Raw genomic sequence first — 15,420 nt, forward strand, 5'->3', positions numbered from 1 at the left:
TGAGGGAGGATCCATAGACTGTTGGGTGCTATCTGACTGTGACGTTAGCTGAGGGTTGGCAACGCTTCTTACACTCTACGTTACGTTACACACTTTCACCGGCAATCTGGATGCAACTGCTGCTGAAAGCTAGCCTACATAATTTGAGGTAAGATTAGCTTCGCTAGGTTTAAAGTTCACGTGCCATGGATAAGCTTTGCTAAACCTCTGTCATGATTGACATGCCACGAACTGGCAATCACATCATAGCTACGCACTAAAACACCCCCTGTTTTATCGTTGATTTTAAAATCAATGAGACCATGATTAAAAAAATGAACATCATTCTGTGTTGCAGAAGACTTAAAACTAGCGATTGAGACCATAAACTCATTATGAAAATGTTTACTGAGGTAATAAATCAAGTGAGAAGTGGGTCACTTTCTCACTTTTCTCATAGACTTCATAGACTACAGAAACCAAACTCCTTTTGCAACCGCACGTGTTGCCTTCTGCTGATCTCAGATAGAATGCAGGTTTAAGGAGTCTCCCCCCACTGGAATTCAGTTAGAATGCAGGTTTAAGGAGTCTCCCCCTGCTGTAATTCAGATAGAATGCAGGTTTAAAGAGTCTCCACTTCCTGGAATTCAGATAGAATGCAGGTTTAAGGAGTCTCCCCCTGCTGTAATTCAGATAGAATGCAGGTTTAAAGAGTCTCCACTTCCTGGAATTCAGATAGAATGCAGGTTTAAGGAGTCTCCCCCCACTGGAATTCAGATAGAATGCAGGTTTAAGGAGTCTCCCCCCACTGGAATTCAGATAGAATGCAGGTTTAAGGAGTCTCCCCCCACTGGAATTCAGATAGAATGCAGGTTTAAGGAGTCTCCCCCCACTGGAATTCAGATAGAATGCAGGTTTAAGGAGTCTCCCGCTGCAGGAATTCAGATAGAATGCAGGTTTAAGGTAGCCTGACGTGGTCCTACTCAGATTCTAGTCAGAATGTGAGTCTGAAACCGCTCCATTGGGCTGTGATTATGGGGCGTGTTCCAACCGAACCAGGAAAAAAAATGCCTCTGCATTCATTGGATAGACCTCCAACCAATCAGATCAACGGAACTCAACACTGTGTATCGTCTCCATAGCAACCACTCTTTGCACAATGCATTCGTTCTAACCATTGGTTCTAACTTCCGACTTTTAGACTTTTTTGAAGCTGGATATATCATTTGTTGCGTGTAAATATAAATGTGGATAACGTTAATGATAGTGACATGCTTGCTACAGTCGCATTTCTAGAGATGAATCAGCGAAAACACGTTTTATATCTCTGATTCACGGCTTTGTTCTAGCGCTGGCGGTCCCTCTCTTCAGTCTCTCTCTATGTCTCTCCACCATATAACGCTCTCTCTCTCCAGTCTCTCTCTATGTCTCTCCACCATATAACGCTCTCTCTCTCCAGTCTCTCTCTATGTCTCTCCACCATATAACGCTCTCTCTCCAGTCTCTCTCTATGTCTCTCCACCATATAACGCTCTCTCTCTCCAGTCTCTCTCTATGTCTCTCCACCATATAACGCTCTCTCTCTCCAGTCTCTCTCTATGTCTCTCCACCATATAACGCTCTCTCTCTCTTCAGTCTCTCTCTATGTCTCTCCACCATATAACGCTCTCTCTCTTCAGTCTCTCTCTATCTCGCTCCACCATATAACGCTACTGTGCTTTCGGGCAGTTGTTGAGGCTCCTCCGCTGAGGATTTTAAAATGAATGCGCTGTCGATATCTTCTGTAACAGACGCGATGGTGGAATCTACACATCTCAATAAATTCAACCCAAGCGTTCTTTGGTGACGTGATTGATTCTGTTACTGTTGATCATCTGTCCGACAATCTGATTGGTCCGAACAGATCCTGTTCGGGCAATAATTGCTTCTCAACGGAGCGACTCCAGACCGAACTTCCCGACCTCGAATTTTGTGGGCGGGGCTAAGTTCGGCTGGCATCCAGGCTAGGTTTAAGGAGTCTCCTCCACTGGAATTCAGATAGAATGCAGGTTTAAGGCACTTCCACATTGCATTTACAGCACTTTGCCGAACCAGATGCTTTGTCCATTTATATTTACAGTCAATGGGGATTTCTTTTTAGATATGCCAAATTGTAATTATATAAGTGATTATTAGTCAGACTATTTTTATTATTTCTTCAATTGTTAATTTTTGGCACATTCATAGCAACATAAATGACAAGGGGGGTACAGTTAGAATTTTTTTTATGTATAAAGAGCCGTAGTATACTTCATAGGCTGTGTATTTGTGTTATGACATTATCTGGGTTGCCTAACAGTGAAATAACCAAACGATGGATCCTGGAATTCATTTAAAACTTTTTTAAATTGTAATAAATAAATAACTATTTTTAAATTTGACCGAAAGAGACAATTATATTGGTAATCACAACCATTTCTGAGACAATTAATTTCACAGCAAATTTTGGAATTGTTACAGCTCTAGCCTCAGAAACCTGAAAATTTAGTCAAATGTTTGCATTGTTACTGCTGTGGATTGAGCATAACAGCCTGACAGGGCTGCGACCCAGGCTGTTTATACTCACTATTCTGACTTGACAATACTGTACTCTCTTTGTGCACTTTAGCTTAACCCCCTGTCATCTCCCACCCTCCTGCCACTCATACCTGTAACCCATGTCCGTACTGTACAGTAACAGTCACAGCTGGCATAACAGGAAATGGTTTCTGTTCCAGAAACTACCACATAGCCTCCCTTCTACATGTATTGAAGGACAATGAAGACATTGAAAACTGAGTATTTGAATCAGTAAGCCCTATGTTTACATAGCCAGCCTGCTGTTTTCTGAGCACTGTCTGCATTTTATGAAGATTTATTATGGCTTTATCAAATATGAACTGGTACCAAGGGGCACAGAGGCCATAATCCTTATCTTTTATGATATAATAATAACCTCATCATTTATTGTTATCCTTTGTCATTGGCTGTGGCTGTATACATGTTGACATTGTACTCTGTAACACAGACACAGTAACAGAAGAGAAGAACGTTGTAACCAGTGTAATGAAACTAATTTATACGTTATATAATAATGATGTACAGTATGTTAATCCTAATCTGCCATGCTACTGCTGTGCTGTATTACCGCTGCACTATCCCTGCGTTATAGGCTTCTTTATATTTGTTTCAGTTTCATATTTTAAGCATGTGTAGTAATCTTTGGAAGCCCTGTATCTATTTTAAACACTTGGATAACATCATATTGTACCTTAGTGGTGGAATGTAACTAAGTACATTTACTCTGGTACTGTACAAAAAGTACAAATGTTGAGGTACTTGTACTTTACTTGAGTCTTTTCATGCCACTTTCTACTTCTACTCCGCTACATTTCAGAGAGAAATATTGTATTTTTACTCCACTACATTCATCTGTTACAGCTTTAGTTACTAGTTACTTTACACATAAAACACATTTAGTTTATAAAATACGATATTATAAATTAAACAATATAACGGCCTACAAGTGCAAATGAAATACTTTTACTTAAATAACATTTTCAGTGCAGGACTTTTACTTGTAACAGAGTATTTTTTCAGTGTGGTATTAGTACTTTTACTTCTTAAGTAAAGGATCTGAATTCTTTTCCCACCACTGCTGTACCTTCCCAGCCCGGATCATTCCCACCTCCACTGCTCTGTTCCTGTCAGTCACCCATACGTACTGTGTTTCAACCCTTAGCTGGGGCCTCCAGTCTGCCCAGAGAAACTTTATCTTGTAATGTCCAGTGTATATTTGTTCTTTTATGGTCCATGTGTGTTGTCATTGTTGTAACAGCTGAACAGGTTTGTATTATTCTCGTTATTCTCTAGCATGTTTCACCCAACGTGCATCAACTTGTAGAAGAAATGTTATTGGTTTCCCTTCCTCCTAGGTCCCGGTTTTCTTTCTCACTGGCCAATCTGTAACTTTTTTTGCACCATTTCCTTTGTGGTTCTGAGATTATCTTGGACTCCCTCCTTGTTATCCTCATGATTTCATTCCTTAGAGTCCTGGCTGTTGTTTTGTACGGAAGACAGTTAGGGCAACATGTGAAAAAATGTATTTGAGTTCTGAGTTTAGTCTCAGAATTCTGACTTTTTTTAAAGTCTTAAAAAATATATATTTTAAGTTTAAAAAAAAAGAAGTCTCTTCTGACTTTAAACTCAGAACTCAATAAATGTTTTCATGTGGCCCTAATCCACCTTTCCTTGTTTATATCTTCCATTCTGTCATCTCGCCCCTGAAATATCTCCGGGTTAATACTTGATTTCCTCATCCTTCTAGGCCCAGCTCATCCATGACAGAAACACGGCGTCTCACGCTGCCATAAATGACAAGGCCGGCGCTGGGCCCGATCGGGTTCACATGACCTGGACCAAAGACAAGCTCTTCACAGAGCGTAATCGTAACCGCGAGTACAATGCCAATGTGGCTGTACGCGACATGTTCAACATGAAACCGTAAGTATATTGTTTGTTTAAGCACCACTTAAAAGACACCCTCTGTACATTCATAGCTTAGGGGGCTAAAAAGAAGGAAAAGGGAAAGTTTTGCCTTGAGGATCTGTAACTTTAAGGAGTGTCAAGTCAACTGTATATGCTTTTGAAAACTAATGTAAAGCTGGTGGTGAAAAGTTGGTGTTATTGCGTGTGCCTTGTGAGAGACATTTGCACCATTTTGAATACCGTTTCGTTTAAGTATTAAAAGGATGTTAAAGTAGGGATGCTTGATTATGGAAAAAACAAATCATAATCACGAATCATTTTGGTCAATATTGAAATCACGATTATTTAACACGATTACTAATTGCCTTTAGAAAGATGTTGCAATTATTAAACTTGGGGAGCTTTCACACCTACTTCATTTGGTCCAGACTTTCGGACTTTTCAGTTTGATCCAAATCAAAATTCCAGGTGTGAAACCTCCCCCCGACCAAACGGACGAAATTTGGTCCGACCAAAAGAAGTAGTCTTGGTCCAGATCAAACTGAACCATGGAGCAAATGTGCAAATAATTGTCTTTCTCGACTACTCGTGTTTTTTGTGATCGTTAGGAAATTGTACCCGGGGAATAAAATACGATTAAATGCACAGTGCAGAGTACTGCCCTAATGTGCAGAGTAAACCACATCACATCGAGTACTGACAATGCTTCAGGATGGTGCCAAAGCTTCTGAGCCTGACTGGCTGAAATGGGACGACTCACTGCATGCCATGTGCAATCAGGCTGCATTTGGCGTGGGTGTGCTTGTGTGTACACGTTCAGCCATTTCAGTCTTAGTGCATGGCCAGACCACATGCACACCTCTTTGCTGTTTAGACTAACACCTTCTCATCCCATACTGTCCATACTACCAATTTGTGGACTTCATCAGGTGTGTCCCAGTCCACTTATATTGGCTCATAAAGTTTGTAATTTAAATTAGCCATCGTAAACACATCAGAAAATCTCACAAGACTAGAGCTGTAACAATTCCATATGTTGCTGTATGATTAATTGTCTCAGAAATTATTGCAATTAACAATATAATTGTCTCTTTTTTTATTTATTACTTAAATAAGTAATTAAGTTTTGAAGGAATCCCAGATACTTTTGGTTAAATCACTGTTATGTGACCCAGATGATGTAATAACACAAGTACCCAGCTTTAGAATCTTTATTATCATAAAAAAAAAAAAATTCTGACCAATAATTACTGATAGAATTACAATTTGGCACATCTAAACAAAATCAATTACCATCAACAGTCCTACCCTTTAGGACCTTAGCTAAACAAAGAAATGGCGATTATGTAAAAAAGAAATTGACAATTGGACAATTATGTAATACTTGTTCCAGGCCTAACACAGGACAGAAAGAAATGGAGGCTACTTTTTTTTTTTTTTTTAATAAAGCCTCACCACACACATCAAATGGTTCCATGTCACTTTTGGGGGGTTTCATGGCTCACCTTCTGGCGTCATGACGAGCCGCTTGGGACAGGTGGAAGCATGCGGTGTGGTGGAAGGAGCTGGAGAGCTGATCTAGGAAGCATCTAAGCCTGTTTCTGTTGTTCTGTCCCATTTTCCTCCTTCTAGAGAGTGGGAGAGTCTGTAAGTCGCAGTTTTTGTTGTTTTTGCTCTAGGCCGTACTGTATGTGTGTACTGCTGCTGTGGTGACTGTAGCTTTGTTCAGTGTCCTCCAGCTCGTGCTCGCACTTCTGTTGTTGTTGTGTGTGTGTGTGTGTGTGTGTGTGTGTGTGTGTGTGTGTGTGTGTGTGCGCCCGTCCTTGTTTGTGTGTCCTAATATGCATGGACTTCCGGTTCAAACAGTATGTTGGCGGGAAAGCCTTCATTGACTTAATTTGCATGTACTGTTGCTTGTATGCATGAGCAACTTTGTGCTTTCCAGTTACCTTTTTTAAAAGTGATGAGCAAATACAAAAAAAAAAACATTTTTAATTTGGTGTTGACATGAAAATCTAAAATGTTTTTTTCTCATTCAGTAGCATGGAAAGCAGAATTTTGTGAATTAGTTTTTCTGCTTAATGTAAGTTGGCTTCTGGCAGTCAACGTCTTGTGCTTTTATCGCTTTTGATCCAACAATGTGAAGGTGACGATAAAGAGGCAACGTTTAAAGAGAAAGGAGATGGGAGATGCTATTTTTGACAGTGGTAACTATTAATAAACAGGATTGAATTCATTTGAAAGACTACAGCATGTATAATTGACTATGACACACTCAGCAATAATAAACACCAAATGACTTTAGGGTGTGATACTGCGTGTCCCTTTTGTCTTGCTGCCTCTTTATTTGGAATGCAATACGCTTCAGTCTCCATGCTTTGTGTTCTCATTTGTGTCTTTGGCTAACATACAGAATGCTTTAACTAAAATGTGGTAATGTGTTATACTGGTGTTTTCTCTAGAAGTACACACTGTGTACACACGTTTGAATTCATAAGCAAGTCGGAAAAACATTTTGTTAGATTAGTTTTTCCGTTATACAAAGACTCGCTGAGTTTTCCAGCTGCTTGGTAAATAAAGGTATTATTCATTATTATTATATATATTATATTATATTATATATTATTTTTCCAAGGAAAGCTGCCATATTGCCACAATAGGCTATTGTCACAGAAGACATTTTGACATGCCGCGGTAGGGAAGGCACAAGTGTAAATGATAACATGAATCATGGCTGAATTCCATTTAGCTGCTTCAGTTTCAGGTTCCTATTATTTTTTTATTTCACCTTTTTTTTACATGCAAGTCATTAAGGACAGGTTCTTATTTAAAATGGCAGCCTGACAAGTGGCAAAGCCACTTAGGGAAAGGGAAGGAGGGCTAGGAAATAAAGCTCAATGTTTTTGACAGTTCGCTTTTTTCAAGAGTTTTTTGGACACTTTTGTTTGACGTTTTGGTTGCCTTTTTGTCTTTGGCGCATTTTTCTACATTTTTGTCACTTTGTTCGACATTTGACACACAATGTTGAACCCAAAGTTACGCCCTGGGTTCCTGCACTGTCACATTTTCATGACTTACTGGGACATGAAACCGAGCCATAGCTAATGTTATTAGTATCACCTGTGCTTTTCCTACTATGACAAGTCAAAAGCTGTGTCCCAAATCCATACTACATACTACTTCTATACGATGTGTATTACATACCAATCATCATATATACTCGCTTTGTTTGTATTCTATTTAAGCAGTTAATAAGCGTAACTTTATAACACCATTTTATTTATATTTTGTAACAGTAAATGTTACAATATACAGTATGTGACAGTGGATGTCATCATATGAAGTCTTAATAGTCATTTGTTTTGTATTTCAAGATGTTTTTGGAGCCAGTAGAGACTGCAGATAGAGTGACTTTTGTTACTTTTCTATTATGAACACACTATATACTCAAACCCTCCTTCTAATCAGTATGTAGTATGGAACTGAGAAAGCTATGGGACAACTAGGTATGCCATAAAAAAGGCCTTTTGTAGTTTTATACGATTTCCGTGATTACCTGAATCAAAATCTTTACAAACCTTCAGTGCACAGAGAGAAATGTCTAGCACAATGTAGCTCTAGTTTACAGTTTGATGAACCCCTGAAGGCTATAGTACAGTAGTACACGTATCCCTAAGGAAGTGTAGGGTTAAGTTTGTCATTGAAGTGTTCTTCAGTGCTTTCCTTTCCGACTGTGACCTTCTCGTCAAAACTAGGAACCAGTCCAATGTTCGCCGGATGCACACAGCTGTCAAGATGAACGAGGTGGTGGTCAACAAGTCGCAGGGGGCTCACCTGGTTCTGCTCAACATGCCCGGACCACCAAGGAACAGAGGAGGAGACGAAAACTGTATCCTTTAGAGCAGCTACATACATGCTTTTATAATAAAAACTGTATCAAATGGCAACGTGGCAATGTGAATTATCAACTAAATCTGCAGCTCCCCTCGGCTTTACAGAGCTTTATAGTTTCTGTCGGGGCCCAAAATCTGTTCTTAAAGCCCACTGTACACTACCAGCTAGGCGTGGGCCGGTATATCTGACGGTGTGATAACCTTCAGCAAAAATATCACATGACGTTATTTCGGTATTGCAATTACAGCTTTAAAACATGTTTTTTTTTAAATGTATGGGTAAAAAAAGAACTCTTTTTTTTTTTTTTTTTTTCATTCAACACAATGTATTTTATTTTCAAACACACTGCACACTGGCAAGAGACGGATTACTAAACTGCAGTTTCTGTCCTTGACCACTCAAAAAAAACAGCTCATACCTTATGAACGGTATGACTAATTTTAGTGGTTTTGAAACCTTGACTTTTTCAAACGGCGGTATACCTTGAAACCACTAACTGGCCCATGCCTACTACCAGCTCAGCACTAAACAGCAGACGGACACAGTTAGAGACCAGCCAATGAGCATAGAGGAGCATTTAGCAGCTAAAGAACCAGATATTTCCCCCAGAAGCTGGTAGAGACCAAAAACCGAGCTAAGTGAGTGTGAATATTACGTTCATCAGGTGGACACAAACACAACTCAACTGCTTGATGTTTAAATAAGTGTTTGCTATCAGGTATGCTATATTAACTTTAAAGTGACTATATGTAACTTTTACGTATTTCTGAAACTGTGTAAAGTTCCATCTAATGATCACAAATGACCTGTAACAACAAACGAGACTAACGGTGAAAAGAACACTAGTTTTATATAGTTGTAATAATGTCTCTGCCCAGGTCTGATTTTTCCAGCAAAGTCACAGAATGATTTAGGGCATCTAGACAGAGCTACAGTAACACATTCTGAAGGGTCACAGATTTCTTTGGAACACCAGAAAAGCCTGTGTTAGTGTATGCCAGGTTAGCGGAGCCAGGTAAAAGGTAGCAGGAGAGTTCTTTATATAGGCCTAGTTGTATTCTAATGTTATTTTAGAAGTTATCTGTTGTAGTTATGGCTGATACTGGGGCAGGACCATCACAGGAAAGAAGGGAATGAAACCAAGAACAACTAAAAGCTGAAAGGGAAAGTGAAAGACAACGGGTGAAACTGAGTCAATCTCAGTCGGCCTTTCAACAGATGGAGAACATTACGGGATTGTAAATGATTCAAAACCAACCTGGAACTGGCCCTCAGATATGTAATATGTCTATTTCATTCATAAAATAACTTTAGTCTGCATGATGTGGTTGTACATCAGTAGCCGACATTAAATGACCTCCCCCTTATATTTAGCGCGGATGTTTTATTCCTTTTAGTCCGTGTTTGTGTTCCCCTACTATTTTCTTTTCCCTTGTCCCCCTGTACTTGTGTACAGTGTCTTTTAGGTTTCATGATATGCGCTATATTAATCTTAAGTTATTACTAGGTCGGTTGTTGCAACAATCTCTTAATGCTTTGGCTCGTGACCCAGTGACAGTGATACCTGGTTTAGCTCACGATCCACCCAGAGTATAGGCTAAGTTACTGTATGCAACACTGGAAATGCAACAATGCATCTGTAACATATTCTCTTATTGTAAATGAATGATTTTCAGTCTGAGCAAAACATTCATTGCGACTATATGACCTCCCAGTAACACTAACTCAGTAACATAGAGTGGGTAATACAGCACCGTAAAGAAAAGAGCTTTATGAAACACTATCACTTTAGTCCAAAGTGGCCGCTAGAATCAACACAAAGTGAAAGTTACATATATCCACTTTGAAGGTGATGATAATTCATTGTTTTATTCTCAAGTTATTTGCATTGCCCCTAATTGGCCAATAAATAAATTATTGCAGATTAGTAGTGCAGGGGTGTCAAAGAACCGGCCCGCCAAAGAGTCCAATCTGGTCCACTGGGTGACTTTTCAAAGTGTGAAGTTTGCAGAGATGTCATTCATTCTAGATTTCCAATATGTGTTTGTCCATTGGGGCTCACGCTTTCCTAATAAGTGTAGCAGTCCCTATGCTGGATGCGTTATCATTGATCCTACGTGCTTACATACAGTAGCCGCTGGTGAAAAAATGTCTTTGTCAAAAAGGAGAGGAGTTGACACAGTGTTGTGTTTCCAAAAAAGACAATGGGCCAGTTCCATTTCTTTACCGAGGTAAATAGGAAGCCTGTGTTCTTGGTGTGTTCCCAGCACTTTCAGTGCTCAAGGAATATCATGTTCAGACTTCCTTTTCCATCTTGATTAAAATACAGTTGACAGACATATTTTTGAAATTGCACTTTTTGGCTGTTCATCATCTGTTCTGTCAATAGATTGTTAATTATGAACTTGTACCTGTTTTCCCCAAAAGAAAGGGACACATTTTGAGCTGTTATTTATCGGTTATTATGCACTGGTTTTACTCGTCTGGCCCACTTGAGGTCAGATTGGGTTGTATGCGGCCCATGAACTAAAATGAGTTTGACACCCCCCTGGTGTAGGGAATGCTCACAGTGATGGGCAGGCAGGACAGTAGGAATGAAGGTGGAGTGGAGGGATACGATGTGGTACAGGATGAAATAGTGCTGCTCACTGTAACTTGGCCGTACGTTTTATTTCTTGACTGCTCTTCTCAGACATGGAGTTCCTGGAGGTTCTCCTCGAGGGTCTGAACCGGGTCCTCCTGGTGCGAGGCGGCGGCCGTGAAGTCATCACCATCTACTCTTAACAAAAAACCAAACCTCTCACGCCCCACCCTGCACACGGGCTGCTGCCATGGATAGCGGTCACCAGGCATTTTCGGGGAAGAAGCCTAATTTGTTTTGTTTTTATGGAGGGCGGGGTTGTTGGAAGGCGGGACCACTTGTGATTGACAGATGGTTTGAAGGACCCCACGATGAAGGATGAATCGGTTGACTGGCTGGGAGAGCGGCCCCAGTGTGTGTCCACGCTGGGCCACAGCAGCCCCGCATGTGGAAGATAGAGCATAGAGACACTTTATATTGTTCATTTAACTCTGAAAAACATTATTTGTCCTGTTACATGTTCATATTCTTTCCCTCTTGTGTCGATGTTGTCATGCTACTGGCACTCACTGTTTAAAGCAAAGAAGTGTGCGCTGATGATATGAACCTCGTAGTCTTTATGTTTACTGGGCCTGAGAAAAAAACATGCACAGAGAGAACACGTTACATAACAACTCATACTGGATTTTCAAATATTACAGTTTGGTGGTCTGTATGTTCTGCGTCACCATTTGTGCTAAATGTTTTCATTTTAAATAATTAGGAAACTGGCTTCAGTCTGAACTAGAGAGAGGGCGGGCAGTCTGTTTAGAAGCTTCTAGAACGTCCTGGTTGGGGTTGCAGAGCCGCCAACGTTGTCCTCCCTAAAGCAGCATTTGTAGTTGGAGTGTTCTGTAGTTGTTCGCCTTTTAAATGATGTAGTGAAGGGCCGGGAGTCCGGGAGGATGCTGAACGTGCACCACATGTTGGATCACCTTCTGTTAAGTGGATGGGAGCATTTTCAGATATCTGGTACCGATATGTGATCTTGAACATCTCCCACCCTCAAAGGACACTATTGTTTTATTAGGGAAAACAGCCATAGTTAATATTCTGGGACACTTTGTAAGCTTTATAGAATGACATATCAAACGCACATGTATACATATTTATGGTGAGTGAAGTAGTGTTCAGTTGGGAGTAACTATAGATTTATTTTTTTTTTAATCCAAGGGCTGTTTGACAGCACGCAGTAGCTTAATGAAATAGTCAATTGGCTAATTGGTTTGCACATGAAATGTTTATTTTGCCTTCAGAATTATTGTTGGCATTTAACAAATTGCTAAATGTAAAAGCACAAATTGACACGTCAATTAGTGTAGTTCTTCACCTATCGGCGTAGTTACAGCACTGTTGACTTTGCACTATCGATCGTTTAGGATTTAATTCATTGTGTGCTCTCACCTGGTTCTATTACCTACACTTGACACTGGTCAAACACCGCTACATTCTTCTTACATAGGTGGAGCGAGATACCGATAAATGAGCTCCTGAAAAGAGGACGCAGGCAGCAAGTAATTCCATTCTATCTAATACTTGTGTTTAAATGTTGTTTTTAGAATGTTTTACCGAACAACACCCTTCAGGCTTTGAGTCCCAGACTGAGTAGATTCATTGTAATGAGTATGTGTAGGATTAAAAGTGCCAAAATGACAAAAAAAGAAACTGTGAGTATTATGCAGTAGCCACTGCTTTTTACATTGACAATCTTTAAAAAATGAAAAGCACAAGTTTTTTTTTTTTAAATCTTTTCATAGAGCTCATCCCTGCCTGCATTCTTTTAAAATTCAGCAAAGTAATAATTGAGTCAATGGAACTCAAAGTGCAATTCCCAGGGCATTTAAACTCATCTAACATGGGCTAAATGCTGCAGAAAGATGTTGTGTAAGAGTAAAGAGGAGAAGCAAATTCAACTCTTCCTCTTGTATCTCCACAGTTTCTTTTTTTTTCTTCAAATTAGCTGTGCAGTATTTTGTAAAGCAGAACGTTGTATTATCCTGCACTTCTTTGCAGGGAAATGATGACTTCTGATTGTCAGTTATGCAACATCAGTGTTTTATTGTTTTGTTCAGTTTTTCATGTATGCCTGTGTAACTATATAGTTGTGGTCTATGTAGTGTTTGTTACATTATAATTGATCCTCTGTAATTTTGTGTTGTTCATTTTCAGTGTGATTTTTATGGAAGGAGGCAGAGAGAGGCGGCATGTGTGAAGAAATGTCAAGTTTTTGTGTTTTGTTCAACACAGCATACCTAACACACAGGACTGGAACCCTGGACTCAAAGTATTAAGAAACAAGGGTACAAATGAATGGTTTAAATAACTCTCACTATAGGAAGTTCAAACTATTTCAGTTTTAAATTTGTAGCCACCAAAGATAAAACATAGTCCTGTATAAACAAACTTGACATTGTCTAGTTTTAATAAGTTTGAAACATTAAAAGATGTAAAGATAAATTATTGAAAAAGTTTCTTTGTTCTTGAATTTGGTGACTGAGATGAATAGCAGTAGCTGTGCTTAAAGAGAACATGAAATACATGAAACCCTAAACAGAAGATGCTAAATAATAACCGAAAATAAAGTTTCTGGAGGTAAATAGGATTGTCAGCAGTGTGTGCTTCTCAGCTCTAATGTTGGAGGTGACTGGAGAATGTTATCTACCTCAAGGTGTCACTGAGGCTCAGCTGAAGAAATAAAAACTTGTTCAATCACATCTCCCTTTCAGAACTAATGTTACATATGGATTCATAAAAGGGAAAAAGCCTCTGTGATGTGAGAGGACCAGCAGCACTGTTGTGAGGTGAAGCTGTTGTTGTGTTTCTGCTGTTTTTTCCTCAGCTGGCAGGCCTCAGGCTGGAACAGGAAGTCACTTGTGGGCACACAGATAGAGGAAGTTAGCCCTGTAAATTGTATTTGTGCCTCTGAGTAATTATTAAAAGTGCTGAAATCAACCAAAAATGTGTCTGCGTCCTGATTCACACTTTGGTCACACTGGTTGAGGGAAAACCTCATTCTTTGAGGAGCATGTTAGTTTTATCATTTTATCATGACTCAAAGAATCATCTTTTTCGTAATTTTTAGCACTTAACACAAAGTACAGCTGAGACCGATGGGAATGTTATTAGTTTTGCAGGTCATAAAGCAAATAAGTACCTTACTGAAAACATTTCAATCTAGAGGAAAAGTTACCAAGTTATCAGGATTCCTTCTAATAACCAGCATCATTTCATGGCTATCCAACCAGTCGTTGTTACTACTACTACTATTTCAGTCCGAGCCAAAGTGATGGACCGACCAACATTGCAATCCATAGAACGACACCACACATATTTCTTCTATTATTAATAAAATAGGAAAAGCCCCCAAGTTGCCCAACTGTTTTTGGTATTCACAAAATTTCTTAACAAATTGGATGTTTTTTTGTGAATGTATTTTCTTGATAGGTTTTCTTTATTCATTTATTAAGTGTCTCACTAGCACTTGTTTTTATGCTGGTTATCACATGAAGGTACATAAAGACTATGACCAGGGTTGGATTAGCAACCGGGCATCTGCCCAGGACTCCAGACCTTCGAGGGCCATGAGTGATGGCTCTCGCATTTTTACCTGATCTTGAGGCCCTGGTTTATGTCAAAGTCCAAGTGTAATACCTTTAATATTTCAGTTGATATTATGCTCAACAGCCAGAGAGAGAGAGAGAGAGCAGCAGCAGTGGTCGAGTGAGGTAGCGAGTGAATGAAGAGATCGAGCAGCGTTATTGAGAACAAAGCTGTGATTTAAAGGTATAGAACGTTATTTGCTGATTGTTTCACAGACGTTATGTTCTAAAGCACAAATTAACACACACACCTCATTTGGAAGGTGCCACATTGCCGGATTTGGTGTGAATGCAGAGCTACATCCTGTCTGTGTCTCTGTGTGTGTGTCAGTTAGGCCGGTTACACACTGCCTGGGTGGCGTGAGCCTGGCGTTTCTGTCAGCTGCGTGGATTTTTCTCTGTCTTCACACACCAGAAACGTGTCTGACTCGGCGCTGCTGCTGCTAGCCTTGTCTGGACACATGTATGTTTCCCATTGATAAAATGAAATAACATGTTAAACGTAAATATATACTGATCTGATTACAGCAAAGACAACGTCGGCAGTATTGACGGCAAAATAGGCTACAGAATATTTCGTTCTGTATTGACAGGTGCAATATTAGAAAATCGATTAAAAAGAAATTGCATTCATATAGGCCTATCTGCATTTATATCAAAACCTAGAGGCTTTCAAACATCAACATATCATTTGTTAATATGTATTTGTGTCTAAATGACATATAAACATCTTTCCTATTCTATTTTGCCTGGAAACGCTTCCAACACGCTCGCGTCTCGCGTGAAAAATAGGCGTCGGTTCTATTTCTAGCAGGGACGCGT

The 15,420-nt window shown here is 39.6% G+C and overlaps 1 protein-coding gene across 4 annotated transcripts in view; it reads left to right on the plus strand.

The window, feature by feature from the left end:
* slc12a7b (solute carrier family 12 member 7b) overlaps positions 1-13,788 on the plus strand; it is a 98,905-nt gene extending 85,117 nt beyond the window's left edge. For 3 of the 4 annotated variants that reach the window (XM_028569024.1, XM_028569021.1, XM_028569023.1), the window contains 4 exons: positions 4,325-4,500; positions 6,118-6,132; positions 8,241-8,374; positions 11,072-13,788. In XM_028569024.1, coding sequence (XP_028424825.1) covers positions 4,325-4,500; positions 6,118-6,132; positions 8,241-8,374; positions 11,072-11,163 — 417 coding nt within the window. In that variant the 3' untranslated portion in view covers positions 11,164-13,788. The remainder of the gene's footprint in view (positions 1-4,324; positions 4,501-6,117; positions 6,133-8,240; positions 8,375-11,071) is intronic. The other variant, XM_028569022.1, reaches the window with a different exon arrangement.
* The last annotated feature ends 1,632 nt before the right edge of the window (positions 13,789-15,420 follow it).

This window comes from Perca flavescens, chromosome 22 (genome assembly GCF_004354835.1).
Source record: "Perca flavescens isolate YP-PL-M2 chromosome 22, PFLA_1.0, whole genome shotgun sequence".
In the NCBI taxonomy this organism is placed as follows: domain Eukaryota; kingdom Metazoa; phylum Chordata; class Actinopteri; order Perciformes; family Percidae; genus Perca; species Perca flavescens.